The following is a 16,455-nucleotide window of genomic DNA, read 5'->3' as shown; positions in this document are numbered from 1 at the left end:
CATCAAAGACACATCATCACAATACACTGAAAACAAAACAACAGATCATCAGCAGCGTTAGACTCCCGTGTTCTTTGAGGTACAATTACTGTTTTTATCAATGGAGACTGGTGGCTTTGAAGCGAGTGATGGAACGTCTGTCTCTGCTTTAAAATGAATCATCTTCCTCTGTAACAAAAAGGTCTATCTCTGTAGGGATCCTCTCTGTAATGTTGTCACACACTTAAAATAACAATCTGAGCCTGTCAGTGGAAACAACAAGAACTTTCAATATTTGCAGCAAAAGATGACATTGCAGTCATAACAGCCAGTTTCAGGGCTGCAAACAGAATCAGTCATCTATTCCGAAACTTTTTGTACCTGTAACCTAAACCTGAAATATGTAAACACATGCACACACACACACACACACACACACACACACACACACACACACACACACACACACACACACAACACAACACAACACAACAGAGCAAAAGTCTAAAGATAACAGAGTTCCCCTTTTTAGTACACAGCCCACAGTAAGGAACAAGAATAATATGGAATAAACAGCATTACTTTAGATTAGTAAATCAGCTTTTGCAGGTTTAATTAAACACACAAGATGTACAAAGGAAGAAAATCATGTACACGCACAAAGGAGTTACACACCAAAGCACACAGGTAGGGACTGCACATAAAGTCACGTGAAGAAATGATTTGTGTAACTGCAGTGATGAAACCGCAGAGAGCAGTGAGGGCCAGTTAGAAGCTGAAGTAAAATTATGCAATCAAACAATGTTCAGTCGTATCGTCCTGGGATGATTTGTTATTGTGCAGCACGTTTGTCTGTAAAGTGTGAATTCACGTTAGTGTGTTCCTCTCTGTCCATCCATCTGTGCTTTCAGACGGTAATGATAATCTGTAACATTAAGTTCTTTAGCATCAGCGTGAAACAGGATGATGATCGAGCTCATACAGCTCACAGCAAACACGATGCATCAGGACTGAGAGGAACACGCTCACTGTTGGATATTCAAGTTCCCCATCACACCGGTAGAGTTAAAAAACAAAGTTCAGTCATTCAGCAGCTCAAACCAGGTTAGCCATGAGCTACACATAGAGGAACAACAGTTATAGTCATGCTTACTATACACTTGAAGACTTAGACAGACTTTCTAAAGTCTGACACCTTATGAGATCTGAAGACAATTTAGTCACAGACTATGAGAGCTGGGAAATTAACATGTCTACTATTTCCCATCATGCTCCTTGTGGAAAGTAGAAAACAGAAGCAGCTTTTGGCCACAACTGAACTTGTGTGTGCAGTACTTTTTTTATCTGTCACGTTTAAGGCCGTAACGTTAGCTTTGTTAGCATAACAAGCTAGCTGGCTGCTATCGAGGCATCTTGTCCCTTCTTCAAACTTACACCTGAGCTAAACAAAGCTATGCTAACACCATGTACTAACAGCAATCTTGCATCCAAATATGGCGCCACATTCTGTGAGGACACGGCGGTTGACTGCTTCCTGTTTGGTGCTGCAAAGAGTGCAATGTTCAGGTGATTGAAGTCCACCATCTGCAAGAGTCACATCAAATAACTTCCTATAACATTAAACCTTTTTGATTTGAACAGAACGTCAAGGCGAGAAGAAGACTGACTGAAGACGGCTGGGACTGAGTTTTATTATCAAGGCACGCCATACAATCGAGGTAACAGGAGCACGAAACAACGACAAGATTTCTGATATTAGAAAATTGTCTGTGACATGAAACTGCTTTAAAAGTCTTTAAGTGTAAGGCCGGCATTAGTTATACTATTGTCTTCACAATCAGTTGTTTATGCATGTGTCCTGAAACATTGAGCATACAGGCATAAATATGTACATAAAATATTTGGCTGATAGGTCTCATAGTTTTTGAGATTATGCATCCTGACTGAGGGAAGAGACCTTTAATGTTCAGAGTTCATATGTTGCTGAGAAGATTTTAAAGCAGAAAGTGTTGTGAGCTGCTGAGTGACTGAAATGCACCCGTTCACTTAGTGTAAAGACACAGACAGAGAAACACACCCCAAACCAGGATTAACACATCAGAGTTAAATCAGCCAGGAGATGTTTGCATGAATGTATCATGTCAGCCAGGATCAGGTGTCAGGGTAAAACTAAAGGATGACTTACACACTGGTCCGTCCGACATGTTGTGAACATGCATCACGTACAGGAAAGAAAAAAAAACACGGCCAGAAGAAGAGAAACAAAGAACAACAGAAACAAATAAAGGTGAAGTAAAAGAAAAAAACATCAACGTAAAACTGAGAGAGTGCTACAGTGAGTGAGCATGACACAAACTCAAACATGAACTAAAAGGTGAACTAAGGACACAGACACTGCAGCACATGGTGGAGGTCATATATTGTAACAGCAGCAGGTGCATGAGGAAGCTGCACGCTAACATCTTTATGACTGCAGGCCGATCTGAGACAGACATGACTCAGCAGGAGTTTTCACCTGTATGATAAACACCAACCTAATGCAAGCTAATGTAGAAGGACAGAGGTGTTACTCTTACACTAGTACACCAGTGCAGTTCTGAATGCACTCTTTCCTCGCTCCAACTGCTGCACATCTGAAACATCAACCTCATCATGACATCAATTTATCCTCATGACTTAAAGCCATCACTGTTGGTGATACTGAGAGGATAATCATCTTTTTAAAATGCACATTTAAACCAAAGAAAGTCTCCAAATGTTGGTGCAGGGACCACTTTTTGTGCTGGTGCAACCTACAGCTCCAGTTTTTCTCTTTTTAAAGAGGAAAATCCTTTTTAAACCAGTAATTACATCGCTCTCTTCAAAGCCACCAGACTCCATAGACAAAAACAGACATTTTACCCCACAGGACACGGGAGCTGCTGCTGCTGCCTTGATAGGTTAGTTTGTTGGTTTTATTGTTTTGTATTTTGTGTATATACTCTATACTGTACACTATACATAAATCTACAAGAAAACTAACTGATGGAGGCCTGAGTAGACCTGCAACTACAGTAGTTTGTGAGATAAAATCGCTGATTTTGTCAATGGAGTCGGGTGTGTTTGCAGAGAGCGATGTAATGTCTGTTTGTGGTTAAAACCATCATCTTCCTCTGTAACAAAAAGGTCTATCTCTGTAGGGATCCTCTCTCTAATGTTGTCACACACTTAGAATATCAATCAGTCAGTTATATTAAATGTAGTTAGCTTAGTGGACATACTTTGGTCGGTTTCATTTCACTGAAAGATTATGTTGCAGCCTGGCTCACTGCTGCTGGCTGAAGTGATTGACTGGGCAATTTCAAAACATTTTGTTCACTATGTAGACCCCAAAATATGTTAAATAAATAAATAAATAAAATAAAATAACGTTCCAGCTTAAAATAAATGTTTAATACTGTTTAGGAATGAGGCTCACCACTATGGAAATTAGAATTCTCCTCTAACAATGTGGAAGCTTTTGTTTAAAGGACTAGACGTCTGTGTGTCTTAATATGCTCACCTTCCTTGACAGGAATTGCCGGTTTCTTCTCCCTCAGACCCAGGAGGATGAAGAAGAGCACCAGTGGGATGAAGATCTCAAAGGCCAGCACCCACTGCAGGAAAACAAGAAGAAAACAGACAACTTTATTTGTGCTGCTTATCCGGTGAAACCTGTCCAAATGAAAGCCAAGTTTCTGTGCTGCGATGCTGCTTCACGGTTAACTTCAGGCATGGTTCTTTACTGTGAAACTCTGCGTGTCAGTTCCCGTCTCCCCGCTCGTGGATCACTCTGTGAAATAGATTGCCTACTGCCACATATCGATCCATTACATCAGAGTGTGAAGGATGTCCAGCGTGCTTAACATGCAGAATCTGCTCACGGCTGCTGCTGCCAGAACACTTCCACAGTCAGTCACTCCTCCTGATCAGGAGCTCACATTTTATATCTGATCAATACCACAAAGCACCGGGTGAATTCAACCATACAAACACGTTCAGCCCTCAGCTGGTAATCCCCGCTTTGCTTTCTGGGTCATGTTATTCCTCGTTGGAGGAAAAATACTGTCAGTAGCAAAGAATTCAATTAGTGCGTGAGACTGAACTGGACACACAGCAGACGCCCTGAACTGGACCTTCATAAATCACATTTAGGCTGCAGGGGAGGAGAGAAGGAGGGACACGTTACTGTGCCAAGATGGAGAGAATTTATGACGGAGATGTCCTAATCTGACACAGCGACCACCTCTACAGACAAATATTGTGCAGTCTGATCGGTGCACCTCTAAGTGACTATACATGGAAGAGTAATCAGCCCGTCTGACCCCCTTCCAGACAATCCTGACTCAAACATCATCGAGCCTATAAATATTAGAGCGACATAAAACATCAGTCTGTATTCCTGTCATCATGGAGTCTGCACAAAACCACAGCTCAAATGGTGGTGGTGTCCCTGTCGAGAGTTCAAACAAGTCACCTCACCTTCCTGCCTTTCTTCTCCTCTGTTGAAGGGTAAATACTGCAATTTTAAAAACATATTTAGGGTCTTAATTACTTATAGGTATAAATAGTTGTGTCACTGCTCCAGTAGATTGCTTCAGCCTGCAGCCCTGAAACAGGCTTTAATGGCTGTAATGTAATCCTCTGGCAGCACATTTGTCCACTAAAGGTTTTATTCTAAGTGTCTGACAGCATCACAGAAAGGATCCCTACAGAGACACAAACAGTTGTTACATCACTATATTCAAAGCCACCAAACCCCTTTCAAAAAAACAGTGTTTTTACCTCACAGAACATGGGAGGTGCTTGTCTTGCAGCAGTTAGTTTGCTTTTGTTCTTGTGTGACTTTGGGGATTTAAAGTGTAGGCTCAGATCCAACATGAAAATACAAACAAAGTCCAGGCAGCGGTGGACAAGAACCTTCTGTGTGCTGTGAGATTAAATTAGTGTGTTTGTTAAATGGAGTCTGGTGGTGGTTTTTACCTTGAAGAACAGAAGAAGTTGCTGAACTACCACTGCCTTTAGTCTGTTTGTATTGCTGTGCTGTGTTTAACGCAAGCTTACCCTCTAAAACACAAAGTCACACATGATAAACTAACTAATATAGGCAGCTGTAGACGAGCCTCTCGTGTGTTCTGTGAGATAAAATCGCTGATTTTTTCAATGGAGTCTGGTGTGTTTGCAGAGAGCAATGTAACGTCTGTTTGTGGTTAAAACAATCATCTTCCTCTGTAACAAAAAGGTCTATCTCTGTAGGGATCCTCTCTGTAATGTTGTCACACGCTTAGAAGAACAATCTGAGCCTGTCAGTGGAAACAACATGAACTTTTAGTGGACGCACTCTGATCCATCAAGGATTATGTAGCAGCCATTACAGCCTGTTTCACTGCTATTGGTGAATTCGCAAAACATTTTGAATCTATTAGACATTCAGTAAAAATAGGATCCAGTTTTAAAAGTAACAGATTTACCCTTTAACACCTATAAAAGTGCAGCTCTGTTAACTTCCTCTGTGATCATTCAGAGTCATGGATTCAACCTGGACGTGCTCCTCCAACAGCTGCACGACTCTTCATTCACCTCGTCCATGAAATGTGATAACGTGTTGTACGAGGACGAGGCCACATGAGGGCACTGGATCATCTGTGTGTGTGTGTGTGTGTGTGTGTGTGTGTGTGTGTGTAGATTATGACAGCCTCGTGTTATCTGGTTACAAGAGAACCATGATGTCTTTGTGTGACACACACACACACACACACACACACACACACACACACACACACACACACACACAGATAAACAGCTGGTGTGTGTGTGTTTCTCTCTGTGAAGGTCATGACAGACAAACAGGCCTTTTAGGCAGAGACAGGAGACCACACACACACTCACACACTCACACACACACACACACACACACACACACACACACACACACACACACACAATGAAATGAAACAAAGCTCCCTTCTCACATGATCCTCTACAGAAGACTCACACACACTCTTTAGAAAATAAATAAAAGTTGTAAACACACAATATTCATATCAAAGTGTACCATGATAAACACTGAAAGTTATAGGCCTGAATGTTTGCATTGCTGTCAACAAAAAAAGACTGTAAGCCTCATAAACACACAAAAGCAAACGTCTGATTTGAATAATAAAACAGCCGCTCGCTCTGTGAGAGCTGCAGCTTCCACATTTACATGTTAGAGGTCAAACTTTCTGCATCACTGCTGCCCAAGACCTCATCTCATGCTTCAGCCTGTTACTGTCTTTAAAGCTGCACTAAAACTGCACTTTTTCACATGAACAATGTGCAATGATTATATGTATTCCTACTTTTTAACCCTTTTAACCTTATTTTAACCAGGAGGTCCCGACTATTAAACAATCAAATCAAATCAAATCAAATTTTATTTGTATAGCGCCAAATCATAAACAGGGTTATCTCAAGACACTTTACAGAAAGAGCAGGTCTAGATCGACTCTTTGTTAAGTTATTTAAAGAGAGGCCCAACATGAATCCACCATGAGTAGCACTTAGCAATTCGGCACATTGGCAGAAAAACTTCCTTTAACAGGCAGAAACCTCGAGCAGAACCAGACTCATGTTGAACAGCCATCTGCCTCGACTGGATGGGCCGAAAATGGGATAGAAGGAGATGCAGGATAGAGACAGGCAAAGAGAGCAACAACAACATATGTTCTTGTTACATGAACAACAACAGACACATACTTATGGTTACAATGACAATAATAGTGGTAGACTAGGGTGAAGATTAGCAAAATAAATAAATAAACAATGGGGCACTTAAAAACCAGTGGAGGAAAAGCAGACACATAGAGAGGGTTTGGCTTCACTTTTAGGGAGCTGTCATGTCGGCCATCTTTTTATACAGTCTATGGTGATGACTAGGGCTGTCAATCGATTCAAATATTTAATCATGATTAATCGCATGGTTGTCCATAGTTAACTCGTGATTAATCACAAATGAATGGCACATTTTAAATGTACCTGAAAGACATATTTTTCCAAGTAATAATAATAGAACGTGAATGCGTTAATCATGCGTCAAAGTAAATGGCATTAAAGGGAATGTGCGTTAACACGTTAATGTTGCATTAACTTTGACAGCCCTAGTAATAACATAATTATTCTCATTGTACTCACTCAGACACTGATAGAACCATGAGCAGTCAGACAATCAGACAAACCACCTGATCTGTCCGACTTAGTCTGAAGGGAAAATGAAGGTGAGCTGTAAAATTCATGCCTCTTTTAAACGTCTATCACAGTTAACAGACCCATTTCCTGCTTGAATTTTGACCTACTGTACTTCCTTAATCAGAACCAAAAGCTTTACATGCCGGATACACATGAGACTCCATGTTTTATACTGTCTGTAGTTTTCACACGTTTGCTGTAGATGAGGACTTTTATCTTTTCGACACACTTTGACTTCTTTGTCAAAATGAAGCAGGTAAGACAATCTGCTTGTTTGTTTCCAGTCTGTTGCATCTGAGTGTCCTTTAAATGGGATCTTTAAAGTAAACAATCTGTATTAGAGATAAAATACAAATACATTCCCAGAAAGAAAGACATCACAGAGACTCTGGTGTTTCTAAAAGAGAACATGCCTCTTGCATGTTTCACACTCGGCCTACACACACGATCTGAGTCATCAGTGTGATACAGCACAGAGGACGTGTTCAGAGAGGGCTTTAGTTTGATGCGTTCAGCTCACCACAGATCTGTTCATTACATTAGACTGTAAAACAACAAATAACTGGTATACTGTCAGAGTGATTTGGAAATACAAACAATGGACACACACATAACTGCACTATTGTATTATTGTAGTGTGGAGATGATCTGATAAATAATAGGGCTAGGATGCACAATCAGATTTGTTTGTCCGATACTCCACTTCTTCTTATCCTCATGCTGTTGACGCATGTTTTACCTTTAAGAAGCTCTTTAATCAGAGTTGTGCGTAAACACTGTCTGTCAGCCTGACTTTCAAACATTTCACAGAGACAACTATCTTGTCTATATTTCATCAACTGTGTTTGAACTCATGTCAGAGTGTTACATCATTATTAAACAGGAGGAAGGATTTCAGTCTTTAGTTATCAGAGAAACAAACAGAGCTGCAGCGCCACTGAAGAGCTCCGGAGAAACAAACATTGATTCATGTGACACTGTCTTATTCAGTGTTTTACTGGTTAATATCAGCAGGTCTGTCTGTGCTGGAGAGGAGAAGAACTCTGCAGATAGTGCAGCCCTAAAGTAAAAACCCTGTGATTGTGAACACTGAAGGGTCATTTCGTGACTCTTGAGATTATAAAGTTTTCAGCCTGCCATGCTGACGCTCCTGCATTAATCTGCGTACATGAGCACATCTTTAAAACCAAAGTACAGAGACAAGACCGACAAAATGTGCGTAGACTACACTCTTCTGGACTGAACATTTGAATTTGGTCATTTAAGGAGCCAGCTCTATTAAGAAAGCCAGTGTTGCAGCAAAGCAAGTGTGGGTATCTTTGACTATCTGACCATCTTTAAAAATATAAATAAACCTACATCCTGTGATTAATTGGGTTACACATTGGCCAATTTAGAACCCATACGACGATATCCTCTGGGAGCAACAGCAAACATTTCGGGCATTCCGGTTTAGCCAGCATTAAGCAATACACGACTTCCAGCCAAGACTTCCTTCTCCGTGCGCTGCATTGTTTACAGTCCAGTTAGCAGCTTGACAAGCGACCGTGTGTTCAGATCAAAGTGAAGTGAAATTCTCCCTCCAGATATGTCTGCAAAATAAAAGCTGTCATCTCTTGGTTCATCCCATCCCCCGGAGGAGTGCCCGTTCATCCGTTTGTGCTGAGTCCCACTTTCACTGTAAACAGTAAGTTACACAGAGGCTGCACTCTGGCTTACTTCAGCGGGATGAAGCCGAAAAAAGAAACAGATTTTCTTGTGATTGACTTTAATTAACGGCTCTTCAGTTTGCTGAAAGAACAACATCATGATGCAGATTAGGAACAACATGAAGCTTTGTCAGGTCTGTCCTCAAGAGGAGAAGAAAACTACTTTAACATGACAAGTTTGTTGGACGGTAATCTCTATTTCTCTGGAAATGTAGAACCAGTAGGCAGGGACGTTGATTTCAGACCTGGCAAGTGTTCTGGTTTCCGTTTATACTACGCTTGTAGTCTAAGTAATATTGACCAATGACGTATCAGCAGGCTGCGGCGTATGCAGGAAAAACAGTCCTTGAGCAACAGCAGGCGGAACGTAATGACATCCCGGCTCCCATCGGCGTCATCTGACAACGATTTAGCTTCCGATTAATCTCTATCTGCAGCTTCAGTTCAGCAAACAATCTGTTCTAGATCAAAAATTCGTCAAATTCAATTTGACAAATCTGCTTGATGCTGTGTCACAAATGAACGGTATTCAGATTTCTTTACTTCCTCGAATGCTTCAGAAATTATTGATCTGACCGCCGTTCAACAAACTTGTAATTTTAAACGTTTTCTTCTCCTCTTGAGGACAGACCCGACAAAGCTTCATGTTGACTTGTTCCTAATCTGCATCATGATGTTGTTATTCAGCAAACTGAAGAGCCGTTAATTAAAGTCAATCACAAGAAAATCTGTTTCTTTTTCTGTGAACAATGCAGCATGTTGAAAAGAAGGTCTCGACTGGAAGTCGTTTATCACTAACACGATACATCGCTACGATGCATTCAAAGAAGTCGGGAAATCTAAGCGCTGATTGACTTTCACAACACAACGTCAAACAGATGTGTCACTCAAGTTGAAATGTTTGATATGGAACGGATTGTTAGCTGAACTTCATGCAGATGTCTGTTTATGTAGATTAATAAATCGTTGTCAGATAGCTGCTGATGGGAGCCGGGATGCTATCACAGTGGATTACGTTACGCCTGCTTTTGCTCTCCACATGGACTGTTTTTCCTGCATACATCGAATCCTGCTGATAGGTGATTTATCTGCACAACTCGGACTACAAGCACACAACAAACAGGACCAGAACACCTCTCATTCTAAAGTCTGGCCCTGCGAGTTCAGATTCTACATGTTTATGAAAAATGTAGTTCTGTATGTTAAGATTACACTTTTGACAGATGACACGAACGTAACACGAGGAAACAACTGTAAACATCATCACACACAACAAAATAAGATTTTCTACTGAATGTATTGAAACATCATCCGACATCACAGGGCCGCAGTGCTGATAAGAACTTTGTTTACATTCACTCTCATGCAAACAGCAATGTTACTGTGATGTCATGTCAATCAGCAAATACATAACTTACATGAATATGGTAACATGCAAACATGGCCCACTCTGGCACTTACACACTCACACACGCACACACACACACACACACACACACACACACACACACAAGCCTCTGTGTATTGAAGAATCATTATTATTCCTCGTCTGTGCTGCACAGAAGTGATGTCATTCACAACATTTAGAATCACAATGGACCCAATGTTTGAGACTGACACAGTCTGAGTGTGTGTGTGCTCGTTGTCCACCGTCACACACACACACACACACACACACACACACACACACAAGAGAAGTTGAAGACGTGTCTGACACTCCTCCACCTCCACAGATCATGAACACATCCAGTGTGACGGCAGACGTGACCTTTCACTGCTCTTTATCAAAGATTACTTCAAACAAATGATGTTTTCACCAGGAGAGTGCAGAGGAAAATAAGGCAAGAGCTCAAGCTCAACGGGGAAAATTATGTTTTCACTTCATCACTGTGGAGCCAAATTAGCTGTGATATTAAAGTTAAAGTCAATGTGAGGAGTTTATATCTGTTTATGAAACAGACTGAAGTGTAACTGATGCCTCTGTATGACCTTCAAAAGCAAACAAGACCATCAGGAAGAAGATTCACTGTTTCAACACAGTCATTTAATGTCTGTCAGCTCTGCCACCGGGTCGAAGTGATTCACTGTTCGCAGAAAAGCCTTTCTTTACATTTTCCTCACAGTAGCTTTAATCTATCAAATATGGCCGCCGTCCTCCTGATGTCGACCACATTTTGTCTTTTCAGTCGCTGATCAATCAGGAAGTGGTACTAATTAAATTTCCTTCATTTACAGCTTGAACAAAGCAGTACAACATTATGAAAGCTTTAATGTACAACACTGTTACGTACCACAGTGTTAGACGCTATGTTTATTTATATATACATAAATAGCTTCATTGTTCCATCAGGACCAGTTTAGGTCCAGTTGGGTCCTTCAGTATGTCAGCATGAGCGCGTCCAGCTCTCTGCACACCGCAGCCCCTTTTTTAGTGAACCGTTCACCCACAGAGAGCCGCCTCTGTAGCACAAAGGATCTCTGTCTGTGCTGCTCTATTATTAAGCAGACGCTCACGTCTTATTTGTAGTTTAATTATTGAGAGGGCTGATCATGACTCTGCAGTCAGGTAAACTTGGGGGGGGGGGGGGGGTATATTAAATATCGTGCACATTAACAACTTTCATTTTTCTGGAGACCTGTGACCACATTAATTCTTCTGTTTGGGGAAGTCATAAAGATGTCAAAACAAAAGAATGTTTTCTTAAAAGTTGAAAATAATTATTTATTGCTCATCAAAACAGTTTATTTTTCCATCATCAGAAACAATAATTTAATTTACCTTAAAAGGGCTATATGTAAGATTTTACATGTATTCATCAATCAAATATCATTTTTTATTGCCAGTGTGTGAAGGGATAGTAGAGGAACTGATAAATTGAGACCTTCCCCAACTTCCTCCATCGGCCCTAACAACCTGTGGGCTGATTTTTATGTAAAGCACTCGGGATGGTTTTTCTGCGAAACAAGAGGATGCGACACATCTGCATGTTCAGGAGCACCTCTGCCGAGAGCTCATTCTCCGCCTCTACATTCAACAGTGTGCAACACGAGACAACGTAAGCTGTGAAATGTAGATAGATAATGCCAACAAACGACTGGCACCAACAACAACACCAGCAAAAACTACACACAAGAATAACAAACTAAAAAAAGTTTTATCCAGTGAAGCCCGTCTGACCAAACAGGAAGTGACCAACGTCAGGGGGGAAACTAGAGACAACATCGGCAGGACATGCGAATCATGGAGACCTTCGGTTGCTTTTGGGGATCAAAACAGAACCACAACTTATTGTTGTCATAGAAACAAAACCTGCGTGCAGCATTTTCTCACCGGGTGCAGCGTTTTTTCTTTCACAGCACAAGTGCTTCATCCCAGCTCTCTCCAGCCGCCCTGCCCCGCCTGGCTAATGTTAGCTGATGCTTATGATGATTTGCTGGTTCCCCGGCGTAATTTGCTGTTTGGTTACAAAGCACAATGCCAGAGTCATGCAGTGTATTTATGCTAGAGCTAGTTGGCTAACCTTAGCATGCTCACTAACGTTATGACTACCAAAATACTATCTGAGTGTGTTTGTCACCTGTGTTACCTAGCTTGACAAATAACTTTGCCAGCTAACATGACAAACGGTGCTGATTTTGGCCAACAGTTAATTATGTAGCAGAACAAAGCATATGCGTATAACTACCGATTGTTTTATATTAGCCAATATCATTGCATTACCCGCCTCGGCTAAGGTCAGTCAGCCAGCTGTAAGCTGGCAACAAGCTACCATTAGCTTGTCTGCTTAGGCAACGTAGCAAAACACTGTCGAGTGGATAACATCAGCTAACTCACGCAGACTCCCGGGCTGATCTGGCAAATAATTGAGTAATTTACCGTTTGGTTATGAAGCACAATGCCAGATCCATGCAGTGTAGTTATGTTAGAACTAATTGGCTAACCTTAGCATGCTTGCTAACATTATGACTACCAAAATACTATCCGAGTGTGTATGTCAATGTTGTCAGTCATGCTTGACACATAACTTTGCCCCTAACATGATATTAACTAAGTATTAGGTATTATGACAAACTGTGTTGATTTTGGACAACATGATGCCAGTCAACATGATACCGGTCAACATGATACCGGTCAATGAACACGTCTCGTCAGTGAAAAGTAAACAGAGCCGGTGAGTTCCAAGATTGAGCATGCTCAGTGTCATGTGTCTTCGGCAAAAAACCCGGATGCTCATTAATGCGTGGGAGTGTCCGCCCACCCAGAAAACAAGAAGGTAGACAGCAGTTCCCTCAACGGCCGACCGTGTCGCTAGGAATGAGGATTTTCTGAAGTTACATGCACCTTTAAATGTTTCATCTCTTATATTGTTACTGGTACTAGTGAAATCATTTTTTAACATGTTGTCAGAACATTTGCATCCTCCCTCTTCTCTGACACCCACTCCCTTAATATCCTCATCCTTCTCGACCTCAGTGCAGCCTTTAATACCATCAATCACTCCATTCTTCTCCCCTGCCTTGAATCCTCCCTCAGCAGCAACAGAACTGCCCTCTCCTGGTTCAAATCATACCTCTCCAACCGCCACCAGTTTATCAGCATCAACAAATCCACCTCTAAAACAGACCCTCTCTCAAGACATCCCCCAAAGCTCAGTGCTCGGTCCCCTCTTTATCCTTTACATGCTTCCCCTTGGTCACATCATACACTGCCATGGACTCCACTTTCACTGTTATGCCGTCGACACCCAGCTCTACATCTCCACCAAATCCATCATTGCTGCCACTCACTCCACCATCACAAACTGCCTTATCGACATCAAAACCTGGATGCAAGCAAACTTTCTCAAACTCAACAGCAACAAATCAGAAATCCTCATCATCGGTCCCAAATCACTCATCTCATCCTGCCCCGACTTCACCCTTCGTATTGGACATCACATCAACTACATCTCCAGAACTGCCTTCTTCCATCTGAAAAACATTGCCCGTTTCCCCCCCCCCCTCACCTTCTCAGCTGTTGAAACACTCATTCACGCCTCCATCACCTAACGACTGGACTATTGCAATAGCATTCTTAATGGCACATCCTCCAAAATCCTCAACAACTGCAATACATCCAAAACTCTGCCGCCCGTCTGCTCACCCACTCTCGCACCAGAGACCACACCACCCCTGTCCTACAACACCTCCACTGACTTCTCATCCAATTCAGAATCCAATACACTCCCACTCACAACCTAAGATCTGCTGATGCCAACCTCCTCACCCCTCTCACCCAAACCAAACACCGGACCTGGGGGGGACAGAGCCTTTTCCATTGCTGCCCCCAACACCTCAGAAACTCTCCCTCACTTCCTTCCTTTAAAACCGCACTCTAAACGCATCTATTTAAATCTGCTTTAAACCAATGATCTCTTATTATTTCTTTTTTTGACTTTCTCTTACCTTTATGTACCTATTGTATTAAACTGTAAGTCTTGTACTTTGATTGTTTTTGTTTTTAATGTATTTGCTATTGTTGCCTCTGTTCTTTCTTTCATGTAAAGTGCCTTTGAGTACCTTTTAAAGCGCTATATAAATAAAATAGATTATTATTATTATAATTATTATTATTATAATTATTATTATTATTATTATTATTTAAAAAAACAGATGGATGTTACAAAGTGAAGGAATGCTGGTCAATAAACAGAGTGTTGTTAGCAGCCTGCAGTCTCTAATGACTAATGAGCTGCAGAGAAATACTATATCAAATGAGAAACTGCTTATTGATCGTTTATTCACCGGTAATATTTATCACCTCTTTAAAAAAAAAGGATTCATACTATGAAGTAAAAGACAACTTTAGAGCTGTCTGTTTCCTTCAGTCCTTGGTTATTATTTGGATTGCCTTCAAATTGGCAGCATTATCAAATTGTATGTAGCGAATTTTTAAAAAATACTTAAGCATTCAAACTACTGTTTTTGTTGGCTGTGATGAAGTTTGTGCGGTAAATGGAGCAAACATTTAAAACGATATGAATCATTCTTCATTTCAAAAACCTCAAACATGAGCTGAAGACATGGCCGTGGGTGCTCGGGTGGAGAATCGTAGCCATCACTACCACCACTACATGAACCGCCTGATCGGAGTGACGTTTGCTCTGCGTCTTCACTACATTCAGCCATGGAGACGCGCAGGGCACAGGTACGGCAACACCACTTAGAGAAACCACACACAGAACTACACGAACACAGTTTATTGTCTTTGGGATTTTAGAAAAGAAAATTAATCTGCTGACTTCAGAGCAAAAGTAGCGAATAACGAAAACATTCATACAGGTGACAGAAATGAAACCTGTCTGCAGGGATGTCTCCAGTCTAAGTAGATACAAAAAGAACGGCAGGGATTTAGCAATCAACCAGCTCTGTGTGTGTGTGTGTGTGTGTGTGTGTGTGTGTGTGTGTGTGCATGTGTGTGTTAGAAAAATCAGAGCCAAAAATGGCATCCTCCAAAAAACCTACAATTACAGGAGCAGGCAGGTTTAAAAGGCATGGCGGTATTAGAGGCAGGTTTGAGTGATTAAAATGCAGGTTTAAAAGGTTGAGTGTTTAACCATGTGAAACACACTCACACACACACGCGCACACACCAGACACACGCACACACACACATGAATACACAAGTAAATGTGAAGGTGTATCGAGTTCCTTCACTCCGGCAGTGACATCTGCATTCCTGCTGTGTCACCACGCTGTCTCTAACTTCCGCTGTGTGAGGACAAAGTCATCTCCCCCGGGACACACACACACACACACACACACACACGCACATGCACGCACACGCTTCCATCAGGTACAGAGCAGAGGGAGACAGGCTGTGTCAGTACAGGAGCTGCTGTCCTTGTTACTTCTGCTTATGCAGGACACTGACAGGCTTCACAGCCACTTAAAGGAACACAGCAGGTTTCTGCTGAATCATCAAAGCGTCAACCTTTATGTTTAGGAGCCTCCTGCAGGATCGATTTCTACATTTATAATCAGCATTTCCTGGAGAGAATCATTTCGAAGATAATGCAGGATAGAGGCAAGAGTTCAGAGGAAAAGCTGGCGTCTTCAGCAAAGCTCAGAACCATTTCAACTCTGCAGCCGAAATTGTTCGAGAGTGCCGACAGTGTCCGATGTTATTAAAAGATTTCAGAATCAGGACTTACGCCAAAATGTCCTGCAACAGCAAATCGAACCTTTTTTAAAACACAGAGCAGGAAGCTTCCACATCAGGTCCCACACAGAGGACGAGACATCTGTGTCTCATCTGTCAGACACTGGATCCTGATTTTAGTGTTCACGTTTCATTTCCTGTTTTACTTTGTGGATCTACTTCCTGCCTTTCTGTGTTTTCCCACTTCTGTGATCGTGCACCCCACTCTCGTGGTTTACACCTGTACTTTGATTGTCTCACCTGTGTCTGATTAACCTCGCCTTCTTGTGTATTTAGTCTACAGCTGCCGTCGGAATACGTCATGAGGTCAAGGAAAGGTGT

At 41.6% G+C, this 16,455-nt stretch overlaps 1 protein-coding gene across 1 annotated transcript in view; it reads right to left on the bottom strand.

Moving 5' to 3' along the window:
- Positions 1–16,455, bottom strand: part of abca2 (ATP-binding cassette, sub-family A (ABC1), member 2) — an 82,091-nt gene that overhangs the window by 48,044 nt on the left and 17,592 nt on the right. The window contains exon 2 of the mRNA XM_069683797.1: positions 3,521–3,614. Coding sequence (XP_069539898.1) covers positions 3,521–3,614 — 94 coding nt within the window. The remainder of the gene's footprint in view (positions 1–3,520; positions 3,615–16,455) is intronic.

The sequence above is a fragment of the Semicossyphus pulcher genome, unplaced genomic scaffold, assembly GCF_022749685.1.
Source record: "Semicossyphus pulcher isolate SPU_LCO1_2020_fin unplaced genomic scaffold, fSemPul1.0.p SCAF_6, whole genome shotgun sequence".
NCBI classification, from domain to species: Eukaryota; Metazoa; Chordata; class Actinopteri; order Labriformes; family Labridae; genus Semicossyphus; species Semicossyphus pulcher.
This window is presented reverse-complemented; position numbering and strand designations above follow the sequence as displayed.